General features: G+C 44.9%; 1 protein-coding gene across 3 annotated transcripts in view; it reads left to right on the top strand.

Moving 5' to 3' along the window:
* Positions 1-13,058, top strand: part of EFCAB5 (EF-hand calcium binding domain 5) — a 107,254-nt gene that overhangs the window by 17,619 nt on the left and 76,577 nt on the right. For all 3 annotated transcript variants that reach the window (XM_040338574.1, XM_040338575.1, XM_040338573.1), the window contains exons 3-5: positions 1,660-1,816; positions 9,273-9,336; positions 12,746-12,810. In XM_040338574.1, coding sequence (XP_040194508.1) covers positions 1,660-1,816; positions 9,273-9,336; positions 12,746-12,810 — 286 coding nt within the window. The remainder of the gene's footprint in view (positions 1-1,659; positions 1,817-9,272; positions 9,337-12,745; positions 12,811-13,058) is intronic.

Below are 13,058 nucleotides of genomic sequence, written 5' to 3'. Positions count from 1 at the left end.
CATGCCCCGCAAGGGAAAAACTCCTCTAATTGGCTGCTGGGGAAAACTTACTCTGCCAGAACCCCTCTGGCGCCAACTGCTGGCCAGGGATGGTACAGCATCCCTGAAGCATAGACTGACCCAGTGGATTTTTCTGGAATGACAGAAGTCCCAATTTAGCAAATTGTGAATAGGAGCAAAATAACTCTCCCATTCCCCACTAACTTTAGCGTAGTGTCCATACTGAAAGTAAGGGGGCGCTACACTAGTAAAAATAAAATAAATAATAAAAATGCCATAAATATATCCCCTATTTTGTAGACTCTATGGCCCGGATTCACAGAGAGCGGCGCATATTTCTGCCGGCGTAGCGCATCTCATATGCGCTATGCCGACGTAACACAGAGAGGCAAGCACAGTATTCACAAAGCACTTGCGCCCAACGTTGCGCCGGCGTAACGTAAAATCGTAGGCGTAAGCCAGCCTAATTCAAAGTAGGTGGAAGTGGGCGTGATCCATTTAAATGAACTGTGACCCCATGCAAATGATGGGCCGAACGAACGGCGCATGCGCCGTCCCGTGAACGCATCCCAGTCCGCATGCTTAGAATCACGTCGGAAATACACCCTAAGATACGTCGAATCACTGCCTACGACGTGAACGTAACCTACGCCCAGCCCTATTCACCTTCTACTACGTAAACAACGTAAAATACGACGGCTGTTCCCTGGTCCATACCTTAACATGACTTACACCTGCTTTATGAGGCTTAACTTTACGCCGGACGCAAGCCTTACGTAAACCGCGTATATTAATGCGCCGGGCGCAAGTACGTTCGTGAATCGGCGTATCACTCATTTGCATATTCGAATCGTAAATCAATGGGAGCGCCCCTTGCGGCCAGCGTAAATATGCGCCCACGATACGACGGTGTAGGAAACTTACGTCGGACGTAGGAAGCCTATTTTCAGGCATATCTAGTTCTATGGGCACGGCGCATAGATACGACGGCGCACATTGACCCTTAGGCCTCTTTCACACAGAGCGGACCGTTTTTGTGTCCGCTCCGTGTGTGTTCGTCGGCTCAGCTGGGATCATCCGTAATCCCCGCTGAGCTGTGGCCTTACGCAGCGTATCTCGAGATACGTCGGCGTAAGTGCTACGTGAATCCAGGCCTATAACTTTTGTGCAAACCAATCAATATACGCTTATTCCGATTTTTGTGACCAAAAATATGTAGAAGAATACATATTGGCCTAAACTGATGAATTATTATTTTTATTTTTTTTAATCTGAGGGATATTTAGTATAGCAAAAAGTAAAAAATATTGTGCTCTATTTTTGTTTATAGCGCAAAAAAATAAAATCCACAGAGATGATCAAATACCACCAAAAGAAAGCTCTATTTGTGGGAAAGAGGGACATATATTTTATTTGGGTACAGTGGCAGTTAAAGTAACTCAGTACTGTATTGTAAAAAATGGCCTGGTCATGAAGCTGGATAAACCTTCCAGAGTTGAAGTGGTTAATACTCAGTAAAAAGTAATGTAGTAATGTATGGTATCCACAGTTAACAAATGCCAGTCAAAATGCTCAATTATTATCCAGTGAGATATGTGATTATGTGGTAGATATTTTATACACAATATACGTTATGCATGACACACTTTTTGATGGCAGGCTAGGACAGCTGAAAGAAGAGCTGAAGGAAAACCAAGAGAACAGGGGACAGGTGGAAAGTATCCACAGCCAGGTAATGCAGAAGAGAAAGGAGGCTTTGTCCCTGCAGTTCCAAGAATGGACACTAGATGTCACCGGGAGGATCCCTCTTGCATTGGTAAGTTCAAGAACTGTCATCACTTGTACTAAATTTCTAAGGTGGTCTATCTACAGAGTGTTATGCTGGCCATAAACTATTTGAAAAACCCATTTTCCTGACTGACTCCATGGCAGCCTACGTGTGGGTTAATCCCGCCTCCTCTCCAATGTGATAGGACCCCATACCCATAAAAGTTAACTCACCAATAGACTCAGTGTTCCTTTTTTTTCCTCCTCCATGGATCTAAATCGTTTCTTCAAGGAATGGAAAAGGGCACACTTTAAGCGGTGCAGCTCGGATCCCAGCCATGGGCGGGTGGAGAGCTTCCCAGCACATTTGGTTGTGGCTGTGGCGTGTGCTGAAGACATCTAGGATCGGCTGGCAAGGTCCCTTTTCTCTATATTCCTCCATGGCAGCGGTTTATATTTGCCTCTGTGTTGTTTGTCTATGTTTGTATGGCGGCTGGAGCGCTTCTGCGTTCCAGCACGCCTCTGACTTCCTGATTCCCATCGCTAGTGCCCCGCGCATGCGCCGTATCCACCCTCAGAGCGAGGCTTGGTCGCGCATGCGCAGTCTGTTGGTTCCCGCGGCGGCCGCGCAGGCGCCGTGGGATCGCGATCCACTGCGCAGGCGCGTTCGTGGAGGACGCGTGACGTCACCGGCGGGTGATTTAAAATCAGCTGCTCGCCTGTATTCATTGGGTTTCCCTTCAGGCGAGCAGCTGAGTGTCTGGGTGTCTCCCCTCTGGTTGCCAGGTCAGTGAATGGTTCTTTACTTCTGGCTAACATTGATTTTACCATGCTATGCTATTTTACTTATGTCTGTCTGCATTTATTTAATTATATTCAATTGTTTTATCTAAATGAACTATCTTTTAATTAGTTACACTTATTTATTTATTTATTTGTGTTTTAAAAAAAAAAAAAAAAAAGAGAGAGAAAGCAGTAATTAGCAGAGAATTTCTTCTTAAGGGGACAGCATACTTTTATTTCTTATACTTTTTTATTCGGCACCATAGGTTCCTTGTTGGTTCCGAATTGTCATCCACTATACGCAGGTCCAGAAAAATATGGACCAGTCACCGTCTACAGGCGGCCAGCCCTCACGCACAAGGTATGTGCTGGAAAGGGATCAGGGCTAGGGGTTGCTAGTCACAATCCATGGGTGTTGACTCACTTTCCCTAAATGTTTTTCTAGCCCTTCTAATCCAGAGCCGAATGTCGCAGACCTTGCCAGACCGCAACACTCATCTTCCAAATCGAGATCCAAACATAGATCTCCTTCTACTTCTTCCCACCGGAGGAGAAGCTCACATTCCTCCTCATGACACCGCTCCCACCGCCATGATAGTCGCTCTGATCGCAGAGCCTGCTGGGGATGTGACACTCGTGTCCCGGAGGGCAAGTCATTATGCGACCGATGCTACGCCCATGCGGTCAGGGAAAAAGAGACTGAAGGTCATTGTATCGAGTCTCTGGTGGAACGTGTGGTTCAACGAACTCTAAGAGAGAACATGCCCCACACGCAGATTCAGACCAACACTGACGGGTCTGTTTCTCCAAACTTGGAGATCCTAGAGGATCCAGGTCCTTCCTGGCCTCAAGCCTCCACTCCGGCTTTTCCTGAGGGTGACCTAGAGAGTGATGAAGAAGGCTTAGAATTTGACTTCGCACAGGTGACGCCACTCGTCAAAGCGATTAAGGAGGCTCTCTTATGGGAGGAACAACCTGCTTCTCCAGCCAAGCAGAAAAAATATTTTAAGCGCCTGGGAAAAGAACGCCCTACGTTCCCGTTTCTGTCTGAACTGAAGGGTATCTTTGAAGAGGAATGGAGCAAGGTGGACAAGAAATCTTCCATGGCTAACAAAGCCTCAAGGCTCTATCCCTTCAAACAGGAGGAGGTCAAACATTTGGAGAATGTTCCTCTAGTAGATGCGGCAGTAACGAGACTGGCTAAACATGTCACTTTACCTATTGCTGACTCCGTCTCTTTCAAAGATGGCCTGGACAGAAGAATGGACCAGGACCTCAGAAGAATTTATGGCCTTGCGGGCACAGCGTGCAAACCGGCTCTAGCTTTAGCGGCATTATCAAAGGCCATGGAAGCCTGGACGGAAAATGTTGATTCCTTCCTCAAAGGCGTCTTTGAAGAACTAGCTAAGAACTCAGCTACGGCAGAGCTAAAACTGGCGGTCGCATTCCTGGGTGAAGCCTCCGTTGACTTAATCCGCCTGTTAGCTAGGATTATGCTTTCTTCTGTGACCGCGAAACGGGCCCTCTGGCTACGCCCCTGGGTTGCTGACCCATCATCGAAGCAGAACTGGTGCAAGATTCCCTTCGAAGGGTCAACCCTGTTTGGTAACAAGCTGGATGATGCCATCTCCAAAGCCACGGGGGGCAAGTCGGGTTTCCTTCCTCAGGACAAGCGCCAGACAGGAAGAAAAACACCCCAATTTCGGCGATACAGCCCGGATCGTGCTAGGGAAGCTCGCGCTTACAGACCTGGCGGAAACTACAGAAGGAATTGGAGCAGAGGTAGAGGCTCCTACCGCAAACCTACTCCAACTACTCAAGCGTCAACTGGACGCGACAAAGGGAAATCTTTTTGAGACAACGCCCGCCCAAGCGGATCGTGTTGGAGCTCGTCTACTCCTTTATCGGCACGTCTGGGCGGCCTCAATCAAGGACTTTTGGGTCATCAAGACCGTGACCTCAGGACACACATGGTCCTTTTCCAGTCCTCCCTGTCCAAAGTTCATCTCCACCCTTCTTCCAGGGTCACTGGAACAGAGACAGGTCCTTCTAGATTACATTCACCTCCTGAAAATTCAAGGGGCAGTGGTACACGTCCCAAAAGACGAACAGTTTCTTGGGGTGTACTCCCCTCTCTTCTTAGTACAGAAGAAGAACGGTACCTGGCGTCCAGTCATAGACTTAACATACCTGAACAAATTTATAACACACAAAAAGTTCAAGATGGAAACTTTATCAACCATCCAACAAGCAATACAACCGGGCGACTGGATGATTTCTGTGGACCTAAAAGATGCCTATTTCCACGTCCCAGTAGCAGCAGAGCTGCACAAGTTCCTCAGGTTCTATGTCAACCAGGAACATCTTCAGTTCATATGTCTACCCTTTGGCCTAACAACATCCCCACGGGTCTTCACCAAAGTTCTTTTGGCACTGGTAGCCCTCATCAGGCTGAAGAAGATTCGTTTGTACCATTATCTGGACGATCTCCTGGTCTTGTCCCAAGACAAAACCCTTCTCCTGGCACAGAGAGATCAGGTCATCTCGACCTTGTCCGAATTCGGGTGGCTCCTGAACCTGGCAAAAAGCCACCTAGAGCCAACTCAATGTCTAACCTATCTGGGAGCTCAATTCGACACGGTAAGGAAGACCATCTCCCTACCAGTAGAGAAGATTCCGGTAATTCAGGGGAGGATTTCCCGGGCCTTGAGTACTCGCCACCTAAGAGCTCATCAATGCTTGAAGATCATTGGGACAATGGTATCCACAACACCAATGGTGAAATGGGCGCTTTGGAGGCTACGTCCCTTCCAATCCGGCTTTCTCAGGCAGTGGAAATCAGGGAGCATGAGTCAGCGGATCCACATTTCAACGTCAATGAGAGGCAGCCTCTTCTGGTGGCTTCAACCGAAGAATCTGCTGAATTGTCACTCCATCGCTCCAGTTTCGTGGGTCACAGTGACGACAGATGCCAGTGGCTCCGGTTGGGGGGCCTTATGCGGCACAAGCATGGCGCAAGGCAGGTGGGACGCTCGCCTCCACAATCCAGGCTCGAACACCCTGGAGCTTCGAGCGGCCTGGTGTGCCCTACAGTCCTTTTCACAACTGCTGAAGGGAAAGTCAGTAATTCTAAGGATGGACAACACCACAGCAGTATCATATGTCAAGAGACAAGGCGGGACTCAGAGCTCATCCCTTCTCCAGGAAGTAGAGCCCATTATGAAATGGGCCCAAGTGAACCTGGTCAACCTGACGGCTGTTTTCATTCCAGGCATTCAGAACTCCCAGGCGGATTTCCTGTCACGAACTCAGGTGGACGTCAACGAATGGTCTCTCCACGATCAGTCCTTCCGTTGGATCTTGTCCCTGGGAGTCAATCCCCAAGTGGATCTCTTTGCTTCTCCGAACAATGCCAAATTGGAAAAATTCTACACAAGGGGTTACTACAGCCAGGCAATCGGGACGGATGCCCTAACGGATCGGTGGTGGTTTCAGAGGGCGTACGCCTTTCCCCCGATCCCAATAATTCTGAAATTCCTGAAGAGACTCCTTGCGGAGGAAGCAGAAATTACAATGGTGGCTCCATTCTGGCCGAACAGGCCATGGTTCCCTCTTCTAGTCCATCTGAGTCTTCAGGACCCAATTCTAATACCATGCAGACCAGACCTTCTCTCCCAGGGGACGCTCCTCCATCCCTGTCCGGCTCAAATGAAACTAGCGGTCTGGTTCTTGAAAGGGAAAGGCTAGAATCCCTTGGCTGCGCCTCTCGGGTGATCTCTACCCTTATGAACTCAAGGAAAGGAAGCACAAATAAAGTGTACGGTAGAATATGGTCTAAGTTTGTGGAATTTTCTTTAACCGCGGGCAGTTCCTTCAAGAACCCAGAAATCCAAAACATCCTAAGCTTTCTTCAATCAGGGCTAGACCTACCCCTGTCTGTAAGCTCACTAAGAGTTCAAATCTCAGCACTTTCAGCCTTCTCTGGAATTCCTTGGGCAACCCATCCACTAATCAAACAGTTTTTCCGTGGAGCCTCAAGATTGAGACCTCTGAGGAAGCCAAGATTCCCCAAATGGGATCTCCCGTTAGTACTTGACTTTTTGAATGGACTTAGTATGTCGGGGCCCTCCCCGTCCTCGTTGAAGAACTTTTCAGCCAAAGTAGCCTTTTTGGTAGCCATCACCTCGGCCAAGAGAGTGTCCGAGATCGGTTTTCTGGGTCACAAGGAGCCATTTCTCACCTTTTTTCCAGACAGAGTGGTTCTGATACCTATGCTGGGCTCCAAACCGAAGGTCTCGTTGGTTTTCCATGAGAATCAGGAAGTAGTTCTCCCTACATTTAAAAACCCAGATTCTGATGAGACTCACCCTCTGGATATGGGCAAGATACTCACTGAATATCTTCAAGTTACATCTACATTCAGACGTTCTGATCACCTGTTCATCCTGCATTCAGGCAAGAACAAAGGGAAAAAGGCATCTTCAAGAACAATCGCATCCTGGATCATCCAAACGATACAACAGGCTTATTGTGCAAAGGGCTTGGCTCCTCCGCAGGCGGTAACAGCTCACTCCACGAGAGGGATGGCAGCTTCCTGGGCAGCAGCCCATCATGTGGCGCCAGATGTTATTTGTAGAGCGGCCTCTTGGTCTTCTATAAACACCTTTATGTCCCATTACTGTGTTGAACCTGCAGCACTGTCTTCTGTAAATTTTGGTTTATCAGTCTTGTCGGCTGACGGGACAAATTAAATATATTTCTGTTCAGCATACCCACCCGTGTGTTTGGCTAGTTATTTCCCACACGTAGGCTGCCATGGAGTCAGTCAGGAAAAAGGAAAATTTATTATCATACTTACCGTAATTTTCCTTTCCTGATGGACTCCATGGCAGACGGAGTTCCCACCCTGAAATTATGGAGTCGGGATAGTTACGGAACACTGAGTCTATTGGTGAGTTAACTTTTATGGGTATGGGGTCCTATCACATTGGAGAGGAGGCGGGATTAACCCACACGTAGGCTGCCATGGAGTCCATCAGGAAAGGAAAATTACGGTAAGTATGATAATAAATTTTCCTTTTTCGAAAAACGAACATTCGGCCGTGAGCGCAAACGATAGTTCCATCATTTAATGACCAATAAATCGTTCAGTGGACATAAATATCTACATTTTTTGTTCGTTTTTTTTTTTTTACATATACCTAGTGCAGACAGTTTGGACGGGAAACACATTAACCTTTCAATTTATTGTTCGTACGGGAGAAAATTTCCAAACTTTTCCTTTGTTTTCTCGGCTCAAAATCGTCCCAGCAATTTTCGATTTTGTGCCCATTAACTGTCTGAAAACTGAACTAACTGTCTAAATGACCGAATTTCGGCCAATTTTTCATACAGTGTATGGCCAGCATTAGATATCAAATTCACCATAATTTCACAGAAATGAGCCAACATTAATTAGATCTGTTTTTGTTTTCATGCTTAATACTGTATGTAGCCTAACTAAAGCTGAAGTTAGAAGATAATTGGTTGCCATGCACTGCTGCTCCAGATTCTGTCATTTTTCATTTTGATTAACTCCCCCCAAAGTAGCATGCTCCTAGTTGCATATTGGGCCTGATTAAAGTGGAGGTTCACCCAAACTGACAACATTATTCTAAAACAATTATTGCACAGCGCACATACTGAATTGCCACAACATTTAAAAAAAAACAAAAAAAAAAAACTTAGTATAGCCATCTAAACTGTGACTTCCGGGATTCCCCTCCCGCTGGAGTAGGCGTATCTTATACTTTCCTGGGCGCCGCAATGCGATGTGGGACTTCTCTTGTCACATTCGGCTCCCCATCACGTTTTGTCGCCGCCATCTTGCTACACCCCACACTCCTGCACAGTAATGATAGAGTGAGAAGGGGGCAAGCAGACATCTTGTTACACCCCCCTGAGTTTTAGATTTTACAGTTATTTTCAACATAAAACAGAGCTTATATGCTTAAATACAGTATTTGGAAATCCGTTTTGTGTTGAAAATAACTGTGAAATCTATAACTCCGGTGGGTGTAACAAGATGTCCCCTTGCGCCCTTCTTACTCTATCATTACTGTGCAGGAGTGTGGGGTGTAGCAAGATGGCGGCGACGGAGCGTCACTTCTGGAGCAATCTGTGATGGGGAGCCGAATGTGACAAGACACTGTGCCGCGAAATCTCGAGAGATTTCACCGCTTCCAGGAAGTGATTGCTTGTGGGCTTCACGATGCCCACAAGCAAAATGGAAACTCCCTCAAACAGGTTTTATAGATCCTTCTTTGCTGAGAAAATGGACCGCGGTTATATACAGCGAGTGTACCTTCCTATGCTCATACCCCAGTGAATGCTGAAAAAAAAAAAAAAAGTTTGGCCGCGGAACCCCCGCTTTAATGCACATACTGGCGCATCAATAATTACTGTATATCCTCACATTTATTAGACAGCTACAATGCATATAGCCACAATACATATAGATGTACATATAAATGTGTATTGCTATGGAGTATATGCTACAGTATCGTAGCCAGAGCAGTTCCCACATCAGTGTATGATTTTTTTATACAGGTTCAGAGATTGTGTTCACTATTCATGCCTACATCAAGGTGAGCTCAAGGTGCAAGCATACCATTGTGATTCATCCCTGCTCTTGTCCAAATATTTCAGTAAATCAATCCCACTGTCATTTTGTGTCATTGTAGGTACAAAGTGCTTTAAAATCATTCTTTGAGCTTGTCTCTGAAAATACACCAGGGCCCAAACCAGGTAAGAGACACTAATGTTAGTATGCCATCCTGTATGATTATATTAACCTCCCTGGCGGTATGATTATATCCGATTTTTGATGCTGAAAGCGGTACAATTGTTTTGCATGGAAATTTGGCGTTTTATATTGTAGGCCTGTAATTCTTATGCCCGGTACACACGATCGGATTTTCCATCTGAAAAATCTGGGATGGTTTTTCCGACGAAATTCTGCACAAGCTTGGCTTGCATACACACGGTCACACAAAAGTTCTCTGAGCTTTCGTCCGTCAAGAACGTGGTGACGTACAACACTACGATGAGCCGGGAAAATTAAGCTCAATGCTTCCGAGCATGCGAGGAATTGTTTCCGATCATGCGGCGGAATTTTGTGCGTCGGAATTGCTACAGCCGATCGGATTTTCCTATAGGAATTTTTTCCGTTGGAAAATTTAAAAACCAGCTCTCAATATTTTCCTGGGGAAATTCTGACAGCAAAACTCTGATGGAGCATACACACGGTCTGAATTTCAGTTCAAAAGCTCACATCAGACTTTTGCTGGTGGAATTTCCGATCGTGTTTTACGGGGCATTAGGAATAACTCACTTAAATCTGTCCAAACAAGAGTCTAGTAGACATCCCGGCTATGATAAAGTTTGAAACACAAAATCATAAATTATAATATAATAAATAACTATACATAGTTATAACAAATAATAATATAATAATAATAAAATGTATTCAATAATGTAATCAAATAAAAAACACTGAAATTTGCTCAGTTGCAGAATTGTCGCTGTCATTACTTTCAGTGTTTGATGACAAATTTCCCCACGAATCGCTATCGCTCAATTCTGCAAGTGATTCTAATATATTATCGCTGTTTTCTTGCTAGTCTAAAACTACTTTTGATGCTTTTTTGGTTGTTATGGACAATCTCAAGTTTCCAGGCAGAAAGAACAGTATATACAATATAAAACTGCATGCAGGGCACTGGACAAAGCATTAGGGACAAATGGGATGTGAAATTATTTGATACAGTAATGTAATCTGTAAGATTACTGCCTACTTCCGCCCACAGGACCAGTGCATAGCTATAAAGTGTTAACACGCACACAACAGGCCATTCCTAAAGTTAATTCTAAGGTCCCACTATATGGCGGAGCTGCAACCACTGAAAGTAATTGTTGTACGTTCCTCCAGAGGCATCTGGACATTGTGGACACCTTGTGCAGAGATGTCAGCCAACACGACAGGCAGGTGAGCCAATCAGGTTCTGTTATGGCGAATTCTTTCATCACTACTGATGGGCTTAGTAGTCCTCACTACAGCTGTCTTTGGCGTGAAGCCAGTAGCTTACTCACTTTCTTATATGATAGGATTTGCTGAAGCTTCCCACACATACCTCCCAACATTTTGAGATGGGTATGAGGGACGCCTACTTGCAAACATATGTAGCCATAAGACACACGCCCGACACACCCCCTTAAAGGACAATTAACCAAAAAAGGTTAATTAAATGCAAAAGGACTTTTTTTTTACCACTACTATTCCTTTATATTGGCTTTTAAAATTTACAAATGCAGCAAATACACAAATAAGCATACACAATGGTCTTTTGATTGCGTAATTAGTCATTGTAGACATTAAATGTCAGCCTTCTCCAGTCCTATTTGCATGCACTGTACTGTCTGTATTTAATCACTTGAGGACCAGCCGCCACAGTTATACTGCGGCAGGTTGGCTCCCCTAGGCGAGCCGTCGTAGCTGTACGTCGGTTGCTTTTAGACGATGGAGCAATGCGCGAGGCCGGCGGCTGCAATGTCCGCCGGGTACCTGCGATCGCTCCTGAGAGAGACAGACAGAACTGAGGTCTGTCAATGTAAATAGACAGATCTCCGTTCTTTCATGGGTGAGGAGACTGATCTGTTGTTCCTCCCCCAGGCAGTCCGATCTCCCCATCGTTAGAAACACTCCCAAGGACACACATTTAACTCCTTAATCACCCCCTAGTGTTAACCCCTTCCCGCAAGTGACATTTACACAGTAATCAGTGGCTATTTTTAACATTGATCGCTGTATAAGTGTCAGTGGTCCCAAAAAAGTGTCAAAAGTGTCCGATTTGTCCGCCGCAATGTTGTAGTCTCGATAAAAATAGCTGATCATCTGCATTATCAGTAAAAAAATAATAATAATAAATATGCCATAAATCTATCCCCTATTTTGTAGGTGCTATAATTTTTGCGCAAACCAATCAAAATAAACTTATTGCAATTTTTGTTTTACCAAAAATATGTAGAAGAATACATGTCGGTCTAAATTGAGGAAGACGCTTTTAGGTTTTTTTTAAATGTGAGGGATATTTATTATAGCAAAAAGTAAAAAATATTAAAACCGCAGAGGTGATCAAAGACCACCAAAAGAAATCTCTATTTGTACGGAAAGGGAAATTTTTTTGGGGGTACAGCGTCACACGACCGCGCAGTTGACAAAAAAATGGTCTGGTCATTAAAGGGACAAATCTGTGATCAAGATGACTGTCATCATCCTGTTGACTGTATTGTTTTCTGGTACACAAGCTACTTGGCATGTACTCTAAGTGCCGGTTCACACAGGGGCAACCCGACTTACAACGCGACTTTGCAAGGCGACTTCAGCGCGACTTGGAGCATCTTACAACGCGACTTAAAGTTGCCTCCAGGACAGGCGACTTTGGCTGTGGCCAATCACAGAATAATCAGTTAATAGAAAACTATTTTATTTTCCTGTAAAGTTTCTTCAGTTAAAGCGGGGGTTCACCCTATAAAAAAATTCTAACACTACATCCAGCCTGCGCACCGGCGCCGAATAGAGCCGAGCCGACCCGAGCTTCTTTCGGGAAGTCGTGACGTGCTATATACGCCCTTGTTTAGCATGTCAATCAATTGGCATGTTAATAGGAACGCCCACTCCCGCGGGATTCCCTACCCGGAAGCCGCTGTGAATTCTAATGATAAACGCTATCTACGGCGAAAAAAAAAAAGGTCAGTGTAATTTTATTTGCAGAACTGGGCTGGATGTAGTGTTAGAATTTTTTTTAGGGTGAACCCCCGCTTTAAGACAGTGATCCGACTTTGGAGGCAACTTCCATTGAAATCAATGGGTACAAGTTGACTACAAGTTGCCTAGAAGTCGCCTTGAAGCGGTACAGGAACCTTTTCTGAAGTCGGAGCGACTTCAGTAGTGTACATTAAGACGGCTCTCATTCACTTCAATGGAATTTCTCATGTTGCGCGACTTGGGGCGACACAAATCAGATCCCAAGTCGCTGTAGTGTGAACCGGCACTTAATTGTCATCTTTTATGCATCTTTAAATAAAAAAAGTATAATATTTAGTAAGAATTACATAATTGGCAATATTTTGTAATAGAACATATGTTGTTTGTCAGGAATCAAAGAACTGGAGACAGTGGACACACTGGAGCAGAAGCTTAGTGAAGAAGAATTTAAAGAGGTAAAAATTCATTTTTTTCCTAACACCTAATTATTGAATGTATTTCAATAAACAGTACAATGTCTAATGCCGCGTACACACGGTCGTTTTTCGGCATAAAAAAAATGAAATTGTTTAAAATGTTATTTAAAATGATCGTGTGTGGGCTTCACATTGTTTTTCGGCTTCTGAAAAACAACAATTTTTTTTTTTCGAACATGCTGCATTTTTTAATGTCGTTTTTCAAAATGTCGTTTTTTCGTGATGTA

This window comes from Rana temporaria, chromosome 2 (assembly GCF_905171775.1).
Source record: "Rana temporaria chromosome 2, aRanTem1.1, whole genome shotgun sequence".
NCBI lineage: Eukaryota > Metazoa > Chordata > Amphibia > Anura > Ranidae > Rana > Rana temporaria.
Note: the sequence above shows the minus strand (reverse complement) of the source record. Positions and strands in the feature narration are given on the sequence as shown.